Genomic DNA, 22,222 nt, shown 5'->3' on the forward strand with positions numbered 1-22,222 from the left:
GATTTGGCTCTTTATCTGCCAGGACAGACTTACTTCGCCTCTTGTCCCTGGCTCGTGGCTCTCCTACTGCCACACGCTCTCTTAGGCTGCAACACAACTGTCTCTCCCTGCTCTGGGACACCTCTCTATCCAGAGACAGGTTGTTCAGTTCTCTCTAACCCTGCCCCCAGCTCCAGCTTTTATAGGAGCAGCCTGCTCCCCCTACTGGCCTGGGACAGGAGGTGCTGAATGCTAATGGTCCTTGACTAGAAGACCTCCCCCTTGCTCTCAGACACAGCTTTATTATATTTGTGGCATCCCGGCCAGGGTGACACACATGTCATGCCCTTCTAAAACCAAAAAAGTGCGAAGCCGACACGGCCAGTCCGTTCCTGCCCGTGCGACCTCCGTGTCGCCGGCTTTGTGCCAGACCTGCGGTGAACCCTGACGGCCAGCCCCCCTCTCCCAATACTGGTGCCTGTCCGCTGGTGGGTCGACCGAGCCCCCCTGTGGTGGAGGCAGGTCTAAGCTTTTTAATTTAAATTGTCTCTCTAATTTGAATGAATACACTTTAAATCCTTTCACAAGGATCTATTGGAGGGCAAGTCTCATGCCAGCAGCCGCGTAATTCCAGCTCCAGTAGCGTCCACTAAAGCTGCTGCAGTTAAAAAGCTTTTATAAGGATCGAGCTCGGCGGTCCACCGCAAGGCTTCCTACCGCCAGTCCCAGCCCCTATGCCTTGGGGTGCCTCCTGATGCTCTTCACTGAGTATCCCGGGATTCCGAAGCATTTCCTTTGAAAAAATTAAGTGTCCAAACTACAGGTGGTGTAGCTTGCTTAACAGCTGGGATAATCCGCTGACTAGCAGACACTGCTACTAGGCACAAAGTATTTCCTGGGCTAGATGCAGTTAAAAATTTGTAATTAGATACTCTCGTTGGATGCTGAGAAAGCATTCCATAGAGTCTCCTGGCACGCCATATATTATTCTCTTAAAAAGCTTGGGGTAGGGGTCTAGGGGACCCTTTTATAGCCAAAATCACGGGCCTGTATCGCAATACGTCACCTAGGCTGAAGATAAATGGAACTGTAGCACCCCGAGAGCTCGGTTGCTACAGAGGTATTGCACCTCACCCAGAGGTGTGATATCTCACTCTCAGGTAAGGATGGAGTGTGGATCAGGACCCCGACACCTGCATGCATTACACCACATTGCCATGGGGCAGGGCGACCAATATGCCCCTGAGATGGGCACGACAGTCCCTGTCCCTGGCTGGAGTGGGGGGAGGGAACACCGAGGAAGGGGAAACCTGTAGTGCAGGAGCAGGGAGGAAGCAGTTCCTGGGTGCATTGAGAAGGGAGTATAAAAGGTGGGCACCATCTTAGTTCAGTGCAGAGAAGTCTGAGCAGAAGTGGCAGGGAGCAGGGGCTCTGCATGAGCTCTGCTCCGGAGGCGGGCCTAGTAACAGAGGCCCAGGCCTGGAAGAGGGAGAAGAGGAGCGGAGAAGGCTCCAGGAATGAGGAACGAAGGGATCCCAGGGGTGCGGACGGGTGAGTCGCCACCGCACGCCCGAATCCACCTGCGTGGAGGGGTCAGGCCAAAGGGGGAGACCAGTCCCCGAAACTAGTGGAGGCGGGAAACGACCCTCAGCTAGAAACCGGAGGCTGTGACATTTTATGTGGCGCAGCCCCTCGCTACACCCGCTAGGAAGACACCACATAGGGTCAGGGAAACTGGCGCCAAGTTTACCAAGAGGAGGCCCGAGGCAGCTGGTGAGAAGCGTTGGTAAGAAAGGCCAGACAAAGGACACACAAAGGGGGTCCTGTGAAGCGCTCCAAAGTTATCTGGGAGTTGTCTGAGCCCCTCACCTGGTGAGCACAGTAAGACGTGGGCAGCCGTTACCTGCAGAAGTGGTCTGGATATTAAGAACTGTGAGTAAAGGCCCTGAACTGCATCACTGACTCTGTGTCGTTACTGCTGCTGCCCTGCACCATCACCCCAATCCTCCGCATACACTGCCCTGAGGATATACTCCTCCCGTGGGGAGTTATACTACGCTCTGCTGCACCCACAACACCAGCCTCAGTGGTTCACTCTGACCGCAATCCACGGGTGGCGTAGTTGGACATTTAAACATCAAAACCACATAAATAGTTCCGCCACTGGTTTGACCACCCTGAGCCACGGAACCGGGTCGCCGCCATGGAGACTACAACCACCAGCATCCACCAAAAAGGGTCCGGCTCCGGGTGTCCCAAGGCCCAGGGGGCGCGTCAGAACATTTTCATCACCTTTCATAATCACCAATGGGACAAGGCAGGGATGTCCTCTGTCCCCTCTCTTATACATCCTAGTGATGGAGCACCTGCTCTCATCAATTCGCCATAACCCCAATATTAGGTGGATTGAGGTGGGAGGCACCGAGTACAAGTGCTCCGCATTTGCTGATGATGTCCTAGTATATATCACTCAATCACATATATCCATCCCTGCTGTTATGGCTGAAATAGATCATTTTGTTACATGGTCAAATTTTAAAATCAATGCAGCGAAGTCTGAGGCCCTCGATGTCTCCCTCCCCAAATCCATACAGGATTCCATCCAGTCCAACTTTCCCTTTGCCTGGCCCTCACAGGGTATCAAATACTTAGGAATTCCTATTCATAGAGACCTCTCCCGTCTATGTTATCTTCATTTTGGGCCCTTTATTGAACAACTCCATACAAACCACGGTTGGCAAGTTAGAACTGTAAGATTCACTACGTGAACCACTGGTGTTTTGTGGAAAAGCACATGTACACTGTGTTCCAAATTATTATGCAAAAAGTGTTTAGGAGTGATAAGGGAAGAATTTGTTTGTTTGTCAGTTAAACTCATTGATGGTGATGTGTGTCAGGGCTCTTTATATCACTGTAAGCAATTGCAGACACCTGTGCTAATTACTTTGGCAGGTGTGTCCAATGAAAGGCAAGACTACTTAAGAAAGCTGTCCCACATTATTAAGCAGCCTACATTTTCTGCCAAAATGGGAAAGAAAAAGGATGTGTCGGCTGCTGAGAAGCAACAAATTGTGGAGTGTTTAGGTCAAGGCATGACTACAATCAACATTGCCAAGACACTTCATCCTGATCATCGCACAATCAAGAAGTATGTAGCTGATTCACAGTACACACGTGTGCGTGCTGATAAGGGAAAATTGAGGACTCTTTCCTACAGGCAATTACGTCAGGTTAAAAGAGCAGCGGCAAAAAAGCCTTGTCATAGCAGCAGACAAGTTTTTGAAGCTGCTGGTGCCTCCAACATCCCCCGAACAACAAGATGCAGGGTCCTTCAGAGGTTTGCAGCTGTGCGTAAGCCATCCTGTCGACCTCCTTTATCCACTGTACACAAGCAGAAACGGCTCCAGTGGGCCAAACAATACATGAAGACTGACTTCAAAACTGTTTTGTTCACCGATGAGTGCCGTGCAACGCTCGATGGTCCAGATGGATGGAGTGGAGGATGGCTGGTTGATGGACATCCCACGCAAACACGGCTACGGCGCCAACAAGGAGGAGGTGGAGTAATGTTTTGGGCTGGAATCATGGGGAGAGAGATTGTCGGCCCCTTTAGGATCCCTGAAGGGGTAAAGATGAACTCCATAATGTATGTGGAGTTTCTCAAACAGCACTTCCTGCCATGGTTCAAGAAGAAGAACCGTGTATTCCGCAGCAAGATCATTTTCATGCATGATAATGCACCGTCTCATGCTGCACATAACACATCTGCATCTCTGGCTGATATGGGCATAAAAGGGGACAAACTTATGGTGTGATCCCCATGCTCCCCTGACCTCAACCCCATTGAGAACTTCTGGAGCATCATCAAAAGGAGTGTCTATGATGGCGGGAGGCAGTTCACATCTAAGCAACAGCTCTGGGAGGGTATTCTGTCCTCATGCAAAACAATTGAAGCAGAAACCATCCAAAACCTGACAAATTCAATGGACGAGGCAGTTCAGAAGCTCCTTTCGAACAAGGAGTCCTATGTGCAAATGTAACATCACGTAGAATAAAGTTTTGAGTTGAAAATTGTTTGATTTCAGTTTCTAATAACCTGCTAATGCTTATAATTTCAAAAATGACCATTTTTTTGTTCTTTATTAAAATGAAAAGGTTGATCGAAGAGTGTGGGGGATCTAAGAGTGTGGGAACCCAGTAGTCAGGATTACTTCGAATTCTGACAATCTGAGGGTCATGTTGGATGTAGTGCAGCAAGAAGGCACTCATGTCTCTTGCGCATCTAGGAGATCCAAAATTATTTTCCGGGCTAGATGCAGCTAAAAATTATTATTAATTTGAAAGCTGGTGGAGCTTAGTATAGATGGCCTAATAGAATCAGTACTGCACACTGCTACAAAGCCCAAATTATTTTCCAGCCAAGATACAGATAAACATGATTAGTAATTTTAAATCTGGTGGAGCTTAGTATAGATGGCCTAATAGAATCAGTACTGTACACTGCTACAAAGCCCAAATTATTTTAAAGCCAAGATACAGATAAACATGATTGTAATTTTAAATCTGGTGGAGCTTAGTATAGATGGCCTAATAGAATCAGTACTGTAAACTGCTACAAAGCCCAAATTATTTTCCAGCCAAGATACAGATAAACATGATTAGTAATTTTAAATCTGGTGGAGCTTAGTATAGATGGCCTAATAGAATCAGTACTGCACACTGCTACAAAGCACAAATTATTTTCCAGCCAAGATACAGATAAACATGATTAGTAATTTTAAATCTGGTGGAGCTTAGTATAGATGGCCTAATAGAATCAGTACTGCACACTGCTACAAAGCCCAAATTATTTTCCAGCCAAGATACAGATAAACATGATTAGTCATTTTAAATCTGGTGGAGCTTAGTATAGATGGCCTAATAGAATCAGTACTGCACACTGCTACAAAGCCCAAATTATTTTCCAGCCAAGATACAGATAAACATGATTAGTCATTTGAAAGCTTAAAACAGTTGGTGATGTAATTTTAACAAATCATCAAGCTTTTACTCTCCCCAGGATGACACAGGGGTAGAAAAGTCATTTCGGATCCATGATTTGTTCATCTTTATGAACGTGAGTCTGTCTACATTATCAGTGGAGAGTCGCGTGCGCTTATCTGTCAGCACACCACCAGCAGCGCTGAACACACGTTCAGACAGAACCCTGGCTGCGGGGCATGACAAGATCTCCAAGGCGTAAGTGGCGAGCTCCGGCCATTTATCCAGATTGGAAGCCCAAAAAGAGCAAGGGTCTAGTGACACAGTCATGGCTTCAATGTTTACTTGGAGATACTCCTGTACCATCGTCTCTAGGCGTTGACTATGTGTCAGACTTCTTGTCTCCTGTGGCCTTGCAAAGGATGGGCTAAAAAAGTGGTGAAATGATTCCGCAAAATTTATGTTACCAGCAGATACTGTGTTTCTGTTAAGGTTTGAGTGCTGAACACTCGACGGTCCCATGGTTGGCAAGTTGGAACTGTGAGATTCACTACGTGCACCACTGGTGTTTTGTGGAGAAGCACATGTAAGATTCTGCAACAGTCTCTGCTGATACTCCTGTATGCGTGCATCCCTTTCTATGGCAGGAATAATTTCTGCAAATTTTCTTTTGTACCAGGGATCTAACAGTGTGGCAACCCAGTAGTCAGGATTATTTCTAATTCTCACAATTCGAGGGTCATATTGCAGGTAGTGCAGAAGGAAGGCACTCATGTGTCTTGCGCATCCAGGAGCACCAAGTCCCTGTTGTGTTGGTGGCGAGGTAACAATCATGCTTCCTTCCTCTGTCCTCTCCCCCCAACCTCGCACAACAGAAATGTGATCAAGGTCTCCCTCATCTGATGAGTCTTCTATCAGTTCGTCCTCCACTTCTTCCTGGCCTCCTGCACCTTCCTCACTAGTTTGGCTGCTACCATGCGCCCTGGTAAAACCATCTCCCCCACCCTCACATGCCTGCCACCTTGGTGCTGCCGACCGTCTGGACCTTGCAGATGTTAGCCCTTCCGCATACAACTCCTCCTCCTCTACTTCCTCCACCTCCTCTTGTGCCACCACCTGACTCCGAATTCTGTTTAACATGTGCTCCAGCATGTAAATCATCGGAATAGTCATGCTGATAATGGCATCGTCAGCACTAAACATCTTCGTCGCGATTTCAAAACTGCGCAGAAGGGTGCATAGGTCCCTGATCTGAGACCACTCCTCCAGCGTGATTTGCCCCACCTCTGGATCTTGTTGGCCCAGGCTATACGTCAGAACGTACTGCACCAGGGCTTGTCGGTGCTGCCACAGTCGCTGCAACATGTGCAGAGTTGAATTCCACCGGGTAAGCACATCGCATTTTAGCCGGTGAAGTGGCAGGCCCAACGACTTCTGTAGAGATGTAAGTTGCTGAGCTGCGGGATGCGAACGGCGGAAGTGAGCACACAGCGACCGTGCCCTCTGCAGAAGGCCATCTAGTCTGGGATAGTGGGCTAAAAATTGCTGGACAACCAGGTTCAACACGTGAGCCATACAAGGCACGTGTGTGACATTGCCCCGGCGAAGGGCCGCACCCAGGTTTGCAGCATTGTCGCACACGGCCTTCCCTGGTTTTAGGTCCAGTGCAGACAACCATTCATGAAACTAGTTCTCCAGAGCTGACCACAACTCCTCAGTTGTGTGACTCACATTTCCCAGACATTTCAAAGTAAAAACTGCCTGATGACGTTGAGCCCTGCTGCCAGCATAGTAAGGAGGTGTGCAGGATCCCTTCTGCACAGTTAGAAAGCTTGTGGCATGACCAGACAGGCTTTAGGTGCAGGTGGAGGACCGAGAGGAGGTTAAGGAGGCAGAAGCAGTGGAGGAACTTTGAGATAAAGAGGATTGACGCACAACTCGTGGGGACGGCAAGACTTGGACAGCAGCCCCTTGTCCTGCTGTCACCATAGTTACCCAGTGCCCAGTCAGCGACATGTAACGCCCCTGTCTATGCCTACTCGTCCAAGTGTCTGTGGTGAAATGCACCCTGTCACACACAGAGTTTCTCAAAGAAGCGGTGATGTTGTGTGCGACATGCTGTTGCAGCGCAGGCACACTTTTCTTTGAGAAGTAGTGCCGACTGGGCATCTGGTACTGGGGCACTGCGACGGACATAAGGTCTCGAAAATCCTCTGCGTCCACCAGGTGGAAAGGAAGCATTTCTGTAGCCAAGAGCTTGCAGATGGTGAAATTCAACCTCTTAGCTTTCTCATGGCTAGGAGGAAATGGTCTTTTACTTGTCCACATCTGAGGGACCGAGGGCTGGCTGTTGTGCTTAGACGGGGTTGAGAAGGGTGTCCCCGGCAAACTGCCGGTCTGTGAGGAAGATGCAGGCGGACATGTTAGGTTGCCTTGATCCAAAGGTGGTGCTATCGATGTCGGACAGCGCTCAACACCAGCTGGTGTTACCACCTCCAAAGAAAATGATGACCTGCCAATCACGCTGGCTGTTGCGGGTAAAGAGGTGGCAGGTCTGCCTCCCAAAACAGGTGTGACTGCTGTCCCCCCAGTCACAGAGGATGAAGAGGCCGCGGATGCACAAGATGGGGCAGACGGTGGTTGGCCCGGCCAGCTAGGCCGCATTGTAGCACAGTGAGCTTCCCACTGCAACTTATGCTTCATGTCCATGTGCCGGTTCATGCATGAAGTACTCAAACTATGTATTTTTTGGCCTCTACTTAGCTTTTGCTGACAAATTTTACAGATAACACGAGTTGGGTCATCTTTATCGATCTGAAAAAATGCCCAGGCTATGCAAGGCTTAGCACCCATGCGACCTGAAGAGCCACCACGACTTGTGGTCAGAGGCAGAGTTGTGTTTGAGGATGCAGTTGTTGACGTGCTTCCAGTACTACGTCTCTGTCCAGGAAGACGCAACCTGACCTCATCATCTCTAGCGTCCTCCTCCACCTCCTCTGCTGACCTCATCTCTTGGCTGACTGTGGGTTGACAGTAAGTGGGATCTCCAACCTCATCATCATCACCCTGTGTGTTATCACACCCATCGTCCTCAGAGCCAACCTGTTCCTGCCCTGACAAAAAACTAAAGTTGTCGCTCCAATCAGGTATTTGAGTCTCATCATCGTCTTCCACATTGTCTCCACCAACAGGAGTTACAGTTTGGGAATGAGGGTCTACATTATGGTCAGAACCTTCCGCTTCTGGTCCTGGATCCGACTCATAAAGATTCTGGGCATGAGTGCAGATCATTTCCTCATCTGGATTCACAGAAGCTCTGGAGCCGACTTCTGATTCCCAGGCTATAGTATGAGTAAACAGCTCTGCAGACTCAACCATCTGTTCTACCCCATACTCAGACGGGCAGATGGAGACTTGGGAGCTGTGAGGAAACAAGTGCGATTGGGGTGACACCTCTGAGGACTGGAGTATTTGTGATGTTGAAGTTGAGGTGGAGGAGAGCCCACTTAAAGGAGCACTTGATATCCGTTGAAGCACCTGCTGTTTTTGTGCCTCATCTGGAATTTGTAGCGATTGGCGTGGCCATAAGAAAGGGATCTTATCACATTGTCCGCTAAAAGAAATAGACATTTTAGTTTGGCTGGAAGATGGTCTTTCTTCTGCCGATGTTACTGTTGCTTTAACACCTACCCCACGGACACAACCTTTTTTCCCCTTCCCAACACGCTTATTCCCCTTTCCACCAGCAGCAGGCCTTTTTCCACTCATTTTGGTGGTTAACTAATTCACAACTTTGGAGTTGTTTGCACAAAAAAACAATGGATGGGAACCGAGCAGAGCTGAGTGGCCAAACTGTGGTATTAGGCCAAAAGTTTTGGCTGGGTTAGATGCAGATAAAAATTATATTGAATTTGCAACCTGATGGAGGTCAGTATAGATGGACTAATAGACCAAGTCCCACACACTGCTAGAAGCCTAAATATTTTCAGAGCTAGATGCAGAAAAAAATTAGATTGAATTTGCAACCTGATGGAGGTCAGTATAGATGGATTAATAGAGTAAGTCCCACACACTGCTAGAAGCCTAAATATTTTTTCAGAGCTAGATGCAGATAAAAATTATTTTTAATTTGCAACCTGATGGAGGTTAGTATAGATGGACTAATAGACCAAGTCCCACACACTGCTAGAAGCCTAAATATTTTTTCAGAGCTAGATGCAGAAAAAAATTAGATTGAATTTGCAACCTGATGGAGGTCAGTATAGATGGACTAATAGAACAAGTTCCACACACTGCTACAAGCTGAAATATTTTTTCAGAGCTAGATGCAGAAAACAATTAGATTGAATTTGCAACCTGATGGAGGTCAGTATAGATGGACTAATAGACCAAGTCCCACACACTGCTAGAAGCTTAAATATTTTCAGAGCTAGATGCAGAAAAAAATTAGATTGAATTTGCAACCTGATGGAGGTCAGTATAGATGGACTAATAGACCAAGTCCCACACACTGCTAGAAGCCTAAATATTTTCAGAGCTAGATGCAGAAAAAAATTAGATTGAATTTGCAACCTGATGGAGGTCAGTATAGATGGATTAATAGAGTAAGTCCCACACACTGCTAGAAGCCTAAATATTTTTTCAGAGCTAGATGCAGAAAAAAATTAGATTGAATTTCCAACCTGATGGAGGTTAGTATAGATGGACTAATAGAACAAGTCCCACACACTGCTAGAAGCCTAAATATTTTTGCAGAGCTCGATGCAGAAAAATATTATATTGAATTTGCAACCTGGTGGAGGTTAGTATAGATGGACTAATAGAATGATGCTATGCCCAAAAGGTTTTACTTCACTAGGTGCAGTAAAAAAAATTGTATTCTATACACACGTGGTGTAGCTTGCAACACAGATAGGCTACTCCACTGACTAACATACTCTGCAATAGGCCAAAAAGGATTTGCTTTGCTAGATTTAGCCAAATGCTGTGAAAAAAACTTGCACAGCACTGGTACAGACCTGCCTGGCAAAAAGTGATAGGAACTGATGTAACCTAGCCCTGAAAAGGATTGCAATTACAATTATTCTTTACTCCCACAACCTATCTATTTAAGAGCACAGACCGGCCTGATAAAAGTCTTAGGAAATGATGTAACCTAGTCCTTAAAAGGACTGCAATCACAACTCTTCCCTACTTCCAAGCTATCTGTAGATTTGTGCGAAAATTGGCTTGAAATTAACAAAGTATAGCGCACACAGCAACAGCGGTGCCGTCTAACACGCAGCTGCAGCAGTGAGAAAATGGTGGCGACAGGGAAAATGGCTGGGTCTTATAGGGCATTGACATGTGACATACACTGCCAATGACACATGCCCTTGCTTGTGTGAAAAAAAGCAGTTCGCTCCGTGTGTGCGCTGCTGATAGGCTGACAGACTGCACCTCCCCACTGTAAATGCGGGAAAGAGAAAAAAAATGGAGATCTTCATTATTCCTGCAGAGATCCATCCCCTGCCCCTCCCCCCGCCCCGCTGTTCACTCAAACTGCGTATTAACATTAATTTTCAGCATTACTGAGAAAAAATCCAGGTATGATTTTGGTGCACGAACAGTTATCGAACATAACCTCGAACAGCCAAATTTTTTTCAAATCGTTCGTGTTCGCCGAACGGCTCGAACACCGCCCAAAACAGCTCGAATTTGAGATTGGCGAACAGTTCGAGTCGAACACCGCTCATCTCTACCAATGACACGGCAAGGAAGGACCTACGGACAATCTGCAAGGACTTTGAAGCATTGGGGAAGAAAGTAAAAGAACTGGATGCGCAGGTAGTTTTTTCTTCTATCCTTCCAGTAGACGGGCATGGCGTCAGGAGATGGAACAGGATCCTTGATGTGAACAACTGGCTGAGAAGATGGTGCAGACAACAAGGATTTGGATTCCTGGACCACGGTGTGAATTACCTCTATGACTGACTCCTTGCCAGAGACGGACTACACCTCAACAAACCCGGGAAACACACATTCGCCAGGAGACTCGCAACACTCATCAGGAGGGCATTAAACTAGAAGAAGAGGGGATGGGAAGAAAAACGCCGGACACGAACATGAAACCAGAGAACATACTAATGAAAGATATGAAGTGCGACAAAGAAGGTCCAAGACAAGATACTTGGAAGGGAGGTAAGAAAATTACTAATACAATCCACAGGGAGAAGATTGGAACAAAACAAAATCGTGTAAACTGCGTGCTAGCAAATGCCAGAAGCCTGACAAACAAGATGGATGAACTGGAAGCAGAAATATCTACAGTTAACTATGACATAGTGGGAATAACCGAGACATGGTTAGATGAAAGCTATGACTGGGCAGTTAACTTACAGGGTTACAGTCTGTTTAGAAGGGATCGAAGAAATCCGAAAGGGGGTGGAGTCTGTCTATATGTAAGGAGGGGCTAAAGCCTACAATACGGGAGGATGTATGGGAGGGAAATGAGGAGGTTAAGTCCTTATGGGTGGAGATACATGGGGCAAAAAACAATAATAAAATTATCATAGGAGTCTGTTATAAACCACCAAATATAGCAGAAGCCACGGAAAGTCTATTAATGAGACAAATAGACGAAGTAGCAAAAAATAACGAGGTGATTATTATGGGGGACTTCAACTACCCCGATATAGACTGGGAAACCGAAAGCTGTAGATCTCAGAAAGGAAACAGGTTTCTGTCAATTATCAAAGACAATTATTTGTCACAACTTCTGCAGGAACCAACTAGAGGGACGGCCCTTTTAGACTTAATATTAACTAACAGGCCAGACAGAATAACTGAGGTGCAGGTCGGGGGGCACCTGGGAAATAGTGACCACAACATTATACAATTCCACATGTGCTTCGTAGGGTGCCCAGCAAAGGAGTCACAAAAACACTGAACTTCAGGAGGGCAAAGTTTGATCAGCTAAGAGATGCCCTTCACCTTATAGACTGGGATAGTATCTTCAGTAATAGGAGCATGGATAGAAAATGGGAATTTTTCAAAACAGTCCTACATAGTCACTGTAGAAGGTACATACCTTATAGGAATAAAAGGGCTAGGAATAGGAGGAAGCCAATGTGGCTAAATAAGGAAGTCAAGAGGGCAATGAAAAACAAAAAAAGGGCTTTCGGTAAACTTAAACAAGAAGGCATCGAGGAAGCGCTAATATCTTATAGGGAAAAAAACAAAATCTGTAAGAAACAAATAAGAATAGCAAAAGAGGAGACAGAGAGACTAATTGCCAAGGAAAGTAAAATGAATCCCAAACTGGTCTTCAACTATATAAACAGTAAAAGGATTAAAACTGATGGAGTTGGCCCATTGAAAAATAACCTGGGTAAAGTCATAGAGGGCGATGAGGGTAAAGCAAACCTACTCAATAGCTTCTTCTCCACTGTTTTCACAAAAGAAAACAATTTATCGGAGGAAATGCAGAGTGATAAAGTAAACCCTCCGCTAAATATCACCCACCTAACCCAGGAGGAAGTTCAGAAACGCCTAAATAATATCAAAATAGACAAGTCACCAGGCCCAGATGGCATACACCCCCGGGTACTAAAAGAATTAAGTAATGTGATAGACAGACCGCTGTATCTTATATTCAAGCACTCTTTATGGACAGGGACTGTCCCACTAGACTGTCGCCAAGCAAATGTGGTACCAATATTCAAAAAGGGGTCTAAAAGTGACCCTGGGAACTATAGACCAGTAAGCTTAACGTCTGTTGTGGGTAAATTGTTTGAAGGATTTCTTAGAGATGCTATTGTAGAATATCTTAATGATAATAACTGTCTAACTCCATATCAACATGGATTCATGAGGGATCGCTCCTGCCAAACAAACCTGATGGCCTTCTACGAGGAGGTGAGCTCACAGCTGGACCGGGGAGAGTCAGTGGATGTTGTATACCTTGACTCCTCCAAAGCGTTTGATACCGTGCCACACAAAAGGTTGGTATATAAAATGAGAATGCTTGGTTTGGGGGATAATGTGTGCAAGTGGGTAAATAGCTGGCTGAGTGATAGAAAGCAGAGGGTGGTTATCAATGGAGTAAGCTCAGGGTGTGTCAGGGTTACTAGCGGGGTGCCTCAAGGGTCTGTCTTGGGCCCTATATTATTTAATATATTTGTTAATGATCTAGTGGAAGGGTTGCATAGTAAAATAGCAATATTTGCAGATGATACTAAACTTTGTAAAGTAGTTAATACAGATGAGGATAGGGCACAGCTACAGGAGGATTTAGATAAATTGGGGAGTTGGGCCAAAAAATGGCAAATGGGGTTCAATGCCGATAAATGTAAGGTCATGCACATGGGAAAGAAAAACAGCAGTCACCCAAACATATTAAATGGGAAACCATTGGGGAAATCTGACATGGAGAAGGACCTGGGCGTCTTGGTTAACAGCAAATTAAATTGGAGTGCCCAGTGTCAGGCAGCAGCTGCGAAGGCAAATAGAGTCATGGCATGCATCAGAAGAGGAATAGGGGCATATGATGAGAACATTGTTCTTCCTCTGTATAAAGCGCTGGTAAGGCCGCACTTAGAATATTGTGCACAGTTCTGGGCTCCGGTGCTCAGGAAAGACATATTGGAGCTAGAGAGGGTACAAAGGAGGGCAACTAAGGTAATAAAGGGAATGGAGGGACTAGAATACCCAGAGAGGTTGTCAAAATTAGGCCTATTTACGTTGGAAAAGAGAAAGCTTAGGGGAGACCTCATAAACATGTATAAATACATCAGGGGGCAGTACATAGATCTCTCCCATGACCTGTTTATACCAAGGATGGTGACAAAGACGAGGGGGCACACTATGCGTCTGGAGGAAAGGAGGTTCCTGCACCAGTATAGAAGGGGATTCTTTACGGTCAGAGCCGTGAGACTCTGGAACTCTCTGGGAGAGGAAGTGGTGATGTCCAACTCACTTAATGAGTTCAAGAGAGGCCTGGACGCCTTTCTTGAGAACAATAAAATTATATCTTATGCTTAGTGATAGTTAATTAATCCAGGGATTTAATCTGACTGCCAGATTGGTCTCGGGAAGTGAATTTTTCCTCATTGATGTAAATTGGCCTATACCACATGGGGTTTTTTTGCCTTCCCCTGGATCAACGCTGTGGAATAGCTGCAGTGCACAAGAAATAGGCTGAACTGGATGGACGGACGCTTGTCTTTTTTCGGCCTTATAAACTATGTAACTATGTAAACAACATAAACAGACAACTGGTGACCTCTACAGGTCTCAACTAGAATAACTCTATGAACATTCCCTTAGCTGCTCATGAGTAGACAGAACACGCTCCAACACCCCTTATCATTAAACAGGCATGGGATATAAGATAATTCCTGCCCATCTTTTCGCAAAACAACAGAATGAAGCTACCATGATGCCTACATTTACTAAATAGTTAATAAACGTCATAACTAGGAGTACCTTCTTAAATTTAACAAACAAAAATATAGCATGAGAACATGTATATAGCCGTATTATATGATTACACATAAAGTTACATATAGTACACTGGCAGACGTAACGAACAATAAGATACAGAAAAACTCATGCATGTAGATACATGCAGATACATCCCGTACATAGCCACTATACCCTCCTCCACCCCCCGCCAAGGAGAGCATATGGCTTGACAGGAAATCCGTGGGCACATTCGGGTGTGGCCACTGCAGCTTCTGCCAGTAAGTCACACCATCTGATTCATTCTTCAGTGCGGTCACCAAGAGATCCTATAAGAACAGAACATTTGCTTATTGTAAAACCGCTGGGGTCATCTAAATACGGCAGTTAATCAATATCGGCCTTGTTTCGGTCAGTTTCTGACCACTGTATTTATCCCTACCCCTGGGAATTAATATCTTTATTCCCTGAAGGTCTGTTAGGGATGCTCTCCTTTTATAAATAGTGTATGGTCATGTATCTACGGGCATGAGTTTTTCTGTATCTTATTGTTCATTACGTCTGCCAGTGTAGTATATGTAACTTAATGGGTATTTATATAATACAGCTATATACAGGTGCATCTCACTAAATTAGAATATCATCAAAAAGTTAATTTATTTCAGTTCTTTAATACAAAAAGTGAAACACATATATTATATAGAGTCATTACAAACAGAGTGATCTATTTCAAGTGTTTATTACTATTAATGTTGATGATTATGGCTTACAGCCAATGAAAACACAAAAGCCATTATCTCAGTAAATTTGAATAATTAAAGAAGTTGTCCACAATTTTCACATTGATGCCCCATCCATAGGATAGGGCATCAATGTATGATTGGCCGGGGTCCCGCATGCGGCACCCCCGCTGATCAGCCGTTATTGGTGTCATCGTTAGCGGCCGCCGGCCGGAAGTCCTTACCTGCGGTGCTTGGCCGTCCATCTGTAGTGGCCGTCATGGGGTACTGCACATCCGCCTCTCATTAAATTGAATGGGAGGCGGATGTGCAGTAACGAGCGCCGGCCACTACAACTTGATGGCCAAGCACCGCAGGTAAGGACTTCCGGCTGGCGGTTGCCGCCGCCGGCACCAATAACAGCTGATCGGAGAGGGTGCCACATGCGGGACCCCAGCCAATCATACATTGATGCCCTATCCTATGGAAATGTGAAAGTAGTGGACAACCCCTTTAACAAAAAATGCCTGCAAAGGCTTCCTACACACTTAAACAGGTCTCTTAGTCTGTTTCAGTAGGCTCCACAAACATGGGGAAGACTGCTGACTTGACAGATGTCCAGAAGGCAGTCATTGACACACTGAGTACATGTAAAGTAAATTTTGCATGACATTTGGAAATTAAGGTCCCAGAGTCTGGAGGAAGAGTGGAGAGGCACACATTCCAAGCTGCTCAAGGTCTAGTGTGAAGTTTCCACAATCAGTGATGGTTTGGGGAGCCATATCATCTGCTGGTGTAGGTCCACTGTGTTTTATCAAGACCAAAGTCAACGCAGCCGTCTAACAGGAAATTTTAGAGCACTTCATGCTTCAGTCTGCCGACAAGCTTTTTGGAGATGGAAATTTCATTCTCCATCAGGACTTGGCACCTGTCTACACTGCCAAAAGTACCAATACCTGGTTTACAAACAACAGTATCACTGTGCTTGATTGGCCCGCAAACTCGCCTGACCTTAACCCCATAGAGAATCTATGCGGTATTGTCAAGAGGAAGATGAGAGACACAAGACCCAACAATGCAGATGAGCTGAAGGCTGCTATCAAAGCACCCTGGGCTTCCATAACACCTCAGCAGTGCCACAGGCTGATCGTCTCCATGCCACGCCGCATTGATGCATTTACTGAACAGACATTTCAGTAGGCCAACATTTCGGATTTAAAAAAAAACATTTTTCAAGCTGTTATAAAGTATTCTAATTTACTGAGATAATGACTTTTGTGTTTTCATTGGCTGTAAGCCATAATCATCAACATTAACAGAAATAAACACTTGAAATAGATCACTCTGTGTGTAATGACTCTATATAATATGAGTTTCACTTTTTGTATTGAGAACTGAAATAAATTAACTTTTTGATGATATTATAATTTAGTGAGATGCACCTGTACATGTTCACATGCTATGTTTTTGTTTGTTAAATTGAAGAGGGTACTCCTAGTTATGACGTTTATTAACTAGTTAGTAAATGTGGGCATCATGGTAGCTCCTTTCTGATGTTTTGTGAAAAGATGGGAAGGAATTATCTTATATCGCATGCCTGTTTTATGATAAGGGGCGTTGGAGCGCATTTGCGTTCCACCTCACCTATCACCTCATAATGGATGCGCTCTTGGGCATAGGAAGTGTCCTCTATATGTTGACGCAGTGGTAATTATGCTCTTTGGAACACACTTTGCGTTCCATATCAATTCGCGCAGCGGAAGTGGCCCGTTGACGAAGCGGTGATCACGCCCTGTGGAGCGCGTTCTGCATTCCACATCAATTTGCACACCATAAGTGACACCTTGTTGAGCACTTGTTGCGTGTCACGTTGATGTGTGCACCGGAAATGATGCGTTATTGAGCGCTTTTGCGTTCCACATTATCCGGTGGCCATTAAGATATTATGAGCGATCAGCATCCATTTGTACACCCATCCATGCGTTCCAGGCCTCACTGTTCTCATCCTATTGGCGTGCATCACGAGGTATTTGAATGGAGTTCCCTTTACATACACTGGCATGGACACTGTCTTTGGATTGAGATGCATTGATGTCTCTCTCCTGCTCCCAGACCTATTAAAACTCTCTCCTAAATATGGTCCCCTGATGAACCCTACATCAGGAGGGGGAGAAATGCGTTGGGACAGCTGGCACTTGTATTGCCACAAATTTGGACTTCTGGACGTGCTGGTTACAGGCTGCACTATCTCATGCCTGAGTCTATTTGATCTGGGTTGAGAGACAATGTATATACTGCTTTTTTTTTCTAAAAATGACTTAGCATGGTTCAACCTTTACCACAGTCTGGATTCTATATCCACTTTATACAATTTTTTACATATGTATGGGTGTATAGGGGATTATAGGGTTAATGAGGGATAGCCGATGTGGAGCAGGGGCACCAACACATATCGTTAGGGTGTTAACCGCCCGCTGACGGGTAGGGTATAAGTTTGATAGGGAAACCTAGGGATAGTCTGCCTGTGTTTCCATATTTACCCCATTACCCTCACACCATTATACTGATACCTATTTTAATGGGTTTGCTTCTTTTGGTAGCATTAAGTTGATACTTTTATAAATAATTTAACAAAAGTTAATTTTTAAGGGGGTGTTTTCTGTTTGTTTGCTAGTTTAATGAGTCTACCCCACCCTTTACATTTAGCCTGAGGCACAAATAAAAGGTAAGGTTGTTAGCCTGTGATCTGTCATTGTCTTAGTGAATAATTCAATTTTTCTCCATAACTTACCATTTCTACTGACATTTTGAGTAGAAAAAAATATAAATTTCAAGGATATGTTATTTAAAAGTAATAATTTTTATTTTTGGCAGATGACTGTACCAGAAAATCAGAGGAACAACTGACATCTTCAATTTTTAAATCAGATGACCTTGAGATCACACAGGATACAATTGAAGTGAATGCTATTACTCCAGATATACCATCATCCCTTCACAGCAAAGATCTATCATCTGATCCTATGAAACAGGTCCTATCTTCTGATTTATTACAGACTAATAAAAAAAATGAAAGTCACAAAAGAGGCAATAAAAAACTAACTGCACTTAAAGCAAAGAAGCCGATTAAACCTTCTGAATATGGGAATAGTTGTCCCCTCGAAACATCTTTTGTAAAACAACAAAAAAGTCACAAAGAGAAGAGATTTTCTTGTTCCAAATGTGGGAGATATTTTAACCAGAAATCAGATCTTGTTAGGCATGAGAGAATTCATACTGGGGAGAAGCCACATTCATGTTCAGAATGTGGGAAATGTTTTAACCAGAAATCTGATCTTGTTAGTCACGAGAGAACTCACACTGGAGAAAAGCCATATGCATGTTCAGAATGTGGAAAATGTTTTGCAAGGAAATCAGTTCTTGTTAGTCACCAGAGAACTCACACAGGGGAGAAGCCTTTTTCATGTTCAGAATGTGGGAAATGTTTTGCATGGAAATCACACTTTGTTACACATCAGAGAACTCACACAGGGGAAATGTCATATTTATGTTCAGAATGTGGGAAATGTTTTAAACAGAAATGGATTCTTGTTATTCACCAGAGAACTCACACAGGAGAGAAGCCTTTTTCATGTTCAGAATGTGGAAAATGTTTTGTACAGAAGTCACACCTTGTTAGTCACCAGAGAACTCACACAGGGGAGCTGCCTTATTCATGTGCAGAATGTGGAAAATGTTTTGCATCAAAATCACACTTTGTTACACATCAGAGAACTCACACAGGGGAAATGTCATATTCATGTTCAGAATGTGGGAAATGTTTTAAACAGAAATGGATTCTGGTTAATCACCAGAGAACTCACACAGGAGAGAAGCCTTTTTCATGTTCAGAATGTGGAAAATGCTTTGTACAGAAATCACACCTTGTTAGACACCAGCGAACTCACACAGGGTAGAAGTCATGTTCAGAATGTGGGAAATATTGGGCAGATAAATCAAGTATTGATAAGCACAATAGAACGAACTCACACAAGGGGGAAGCAATGTTCATATTAAGAATGTGGGAAATGTTTTAACAAAAATGCTATTTTCTTAAACATCAAAAATCCCACACTTATTTTTATACATTTACAGTGGTGTGAAAAAGTGTTTGCTCCCTTCCTCATTTCTTACTCTTTTTCATGTTTGTCACACTTCAATGTTTCAGATCACAAAACAAATTTAAATAGTAGACAACGATAACAGAAGTAAACACAAAATGCAGTTTTTAAATGAAGGTCTCTAATATTTAGGGAAAAAGAAATCCAAACCTACAGGGCCCCGTGTAAAAAAGTGATTGCCCCCTAATCCTAATATCTGGTTGTGCCACCCTTAGTAGCAACAGCTGCAATCAAGCATGTGTGATAACTGGCAACCTTTTACAGTTGGCAGTCTTTTACAACGATCTGGAGGAATTTTGGCTCATCTTTGAAAGATTGTTATAATTCTGCCACATTTGTAGGGTTTCCGAGCCTGAACCACCTTTTTCTAAAGCCATTCAGAGGTGGACTTGTTGGTGTGTTTTGAATCATTGTTCTGCTGCATATCCCAAGTGAGCTTCAGCTTGAGGTCACAAACAAATGGCCGGACATTCTCCTTCAGGATTTTTTTGTTAGACAGCAGAATTCATGGTTTCATTTATCACAGGAAGTCTCACAGGTCCTGAAGCAGCAAAACAGCCTCAGTTCATCACACTACCGCCACAATATTTTACTGTTGGTATGATGTTCCTTTTCTGAAATGCTGAGTTACTTCTACGCCAGATGTAATGGGATATACACCTTCCAAAAAGGTCAACTTTTGTCTCATCTGTCCACAGAGTATTCTCCCAAAAGTTTTGGCAATCATCAAGATGTTTTCTTGCAATACTGAGATGAGCCTTTATGTTCCTTTTGCTCAACAGTGGTTTTCGTCTTGGAACTCTGCCATGAATGCCATTTTTGCCCAGTCTCTTTCTTATAGTGGACTCATGAACACTGACCTTAACTGAGGCAAGTGAGGCCTGCGGTTCTTTGGATGTTGTTGTGGGGCGTTTTGTGAGCTCTTGGATGAGTCGTTGCTGTGCTCTTGGGGTAATTTTGGTTGGCCGGTCACTCCTGGAAATGTTAACCACTGTGGAATGTTTTGACTATTTGTGGATAATGGGTCTCGCTGTGGTTCGCTGGAGTCCTATACTTTAGAAATGGCTTTATAGCCTTATCCAGACTGATAGATCTCAAACAGTTTGTTTCTCATTTGTTCCTAAATTTTTTGTATTGCAGCATGATGTCTATCTTTTGAGGATCTTTTGGTCTACTTCAGTTTGTCAGGCAGGTCCTATTTAAGTGATTTCTTGATTGAGAAAAGCTGTGGCAGTAATCAGGCCTGTGTGAGGCTAGGGAAATTGAACTTGGCTTCTCAAAGATGTGATAAACAATAGTTAAAACATAAATTAAGTGGGGGGCAATCACTTTTTCCCACATGGCTCTGTAGATTTGGATTTATTTTTCCCTTAATAATAAAGACCTTCATTTAAAACTGCATTTTGTGTTTACTTGAGTTATCTTTAACTAATATTTTAAATTTGTTTTGTGATCTGAAACATTTAAGTGTAAAAACATGCAAAATAATAAGAAATCAGGAAGGGGGGAAACACTTTTTCACACCGCTGTATAGTTGTCAAATAAAGCAACCCTTACCCCCCACCCTTAAAAAAAGAAAAAATTCTAAAATGTCCATCTCCCTCTTCTTTTTCCCAATCTCAGCGATCTACCATTCATTAGTTACTTTCAGCGCACAATCTCCATGTCTGAACAAAGTCTGTAACTTCTCTACACTACAATAATAAACATGCTCATATTACACATTACTAGTTACATTTACGATCCATTCCTTCTTTGTAGGAACATCTGATGTGATCCATTTATTAAATCCCTTTCCGTACTAAGTATAGTAGTTTTGTAACCATCATTGGGAACTGATTCCCTTTAAAACAAGGTATGGAACCTGATGAGTCGCCCATTTATCCAAACCTTCTGATTCAGAAGCTTCCAAGCTCCAGAGACCATGAAACAGACAAGGAAATTCGGAGTTACCAATCCTCTGTCTTTTGTAGACGAAGCCTCTTCAGCCTCTGCTCTTTATCTCCACACAAGGTCTTGAACACATTTTCTATAATTTTAAATTCTTTTGGCTTTGTATCCAAATTGTAATATTTGAGAACTCTCACAAAATGGTTGGAAAATGGACCACTATTTTTTTCAATCAGTTTTTTTTTTTTAAAGGTAAAGTACAATCAAATGTCTCCAATCCTCCTTTCCCTTCTTCCAATCCAAACAGCTGGTGTAGATTACCTCTACAGAGACCTCTGTACAGAAATATTAGGGCTACAGCAACATCACATATTTTAAACAGAAGAATAGCGCTATCTCCATAGTTCTCTGAACAAGGACATATAGAGCAGACACTCTTTATATGAACAAGATCAGTGAGTCTCATTATACCGAGTAGAGAAGCTCCAGGGACAAAGACCCCGGCGCGTACTTAACACGCTGGAGGCCAGATCTGGAGTATCCAGCCACGGGGCCCGGATTCTCTCATTTTTGGTTCTTGTGTTTCTTGTAGAATAAATCCCTTTCTCATACAGTCCTGTAGTAATTACTTTGTTAATCACTTTTTGTCGGAGGGTTCGTCTGAATCCATCTAAATATTATCAATTTATTTGCAAGAAACAATAAACGTCCGACTGCAGTTTTATCGTGTGTGTCCAGTGTCAGTTCTTCTACTTTCCCTAATAAAAAACCTTGGTGTCTCCAACCAAACCTGCTGATTATGACTATACAAATGTAATAACTTTACTCCAAAAAGTATTTATAATCCCTCATTATGTGTATAAGATCAGCAGGTATCGCTAAGCATTTCGGACCTTTGGCCTCAGTATATTTTTTTACTTTTTTACTTCTTCTTTGCTCTGTCAAAATTTGCCAACTAACATCGGACCCCTCTATACAATACATGCTGTGAGGACCTGGCCACTTTCTAAATACTTTTCCAGCACTGAGCACCCCTTTTCGTCAATCTTAATT

At 43.8% G+C, this 22,222-nt stretch overlaps 1 protein-coding gene across 2 annotated transcripts in view; it reads left to right on the forward strand.

Moving 5' to 3' along the window:
• Positions 1 to 21,893, forward strand: part of LOC141271824 (oocyte zinc finger protein XlCOF7.1-like) — a 225,150-nt gene extending 203,257 nt beyond the window's left edge. For both annotated transcript variants that reach the window (XM_073681994.1, XM_073681993.1), the window contains exon 7: positions 17,994 to 21,893. In XM_073681994.1, coding sequence (XP_073538095.1) covers positions 17,994 to 19,075 — 1,082 coding nt within the window. In that variant the 3' untranslated portion in view covers positions 19,076 to 21,893. The remainder of the gene's footprint in view (positions 1 to 17,993) is intronic.
• The last annotated feature ends 329 nt before the right edge of the window (positions 21,894 to 22,222 follow it).

Source organism: Phyllobates terribilis, unplaced genomic scaffold (genome assembly GCF_046119375.1).
Source record: "Phyllobates terribilis strain yellow unplaced genomic scaffold, ASM4611937v1 Scaffold_5__5_contigs__length_657084704, whole genome shotgun sequence".
NCBI classification, from domain to species: domain Eukaryota; kingdom Metazoa; phylum Chordata; class Amphibia; order Anura; family Dendrobatidae; genus Phyllobates; species Phyllobates terribilis.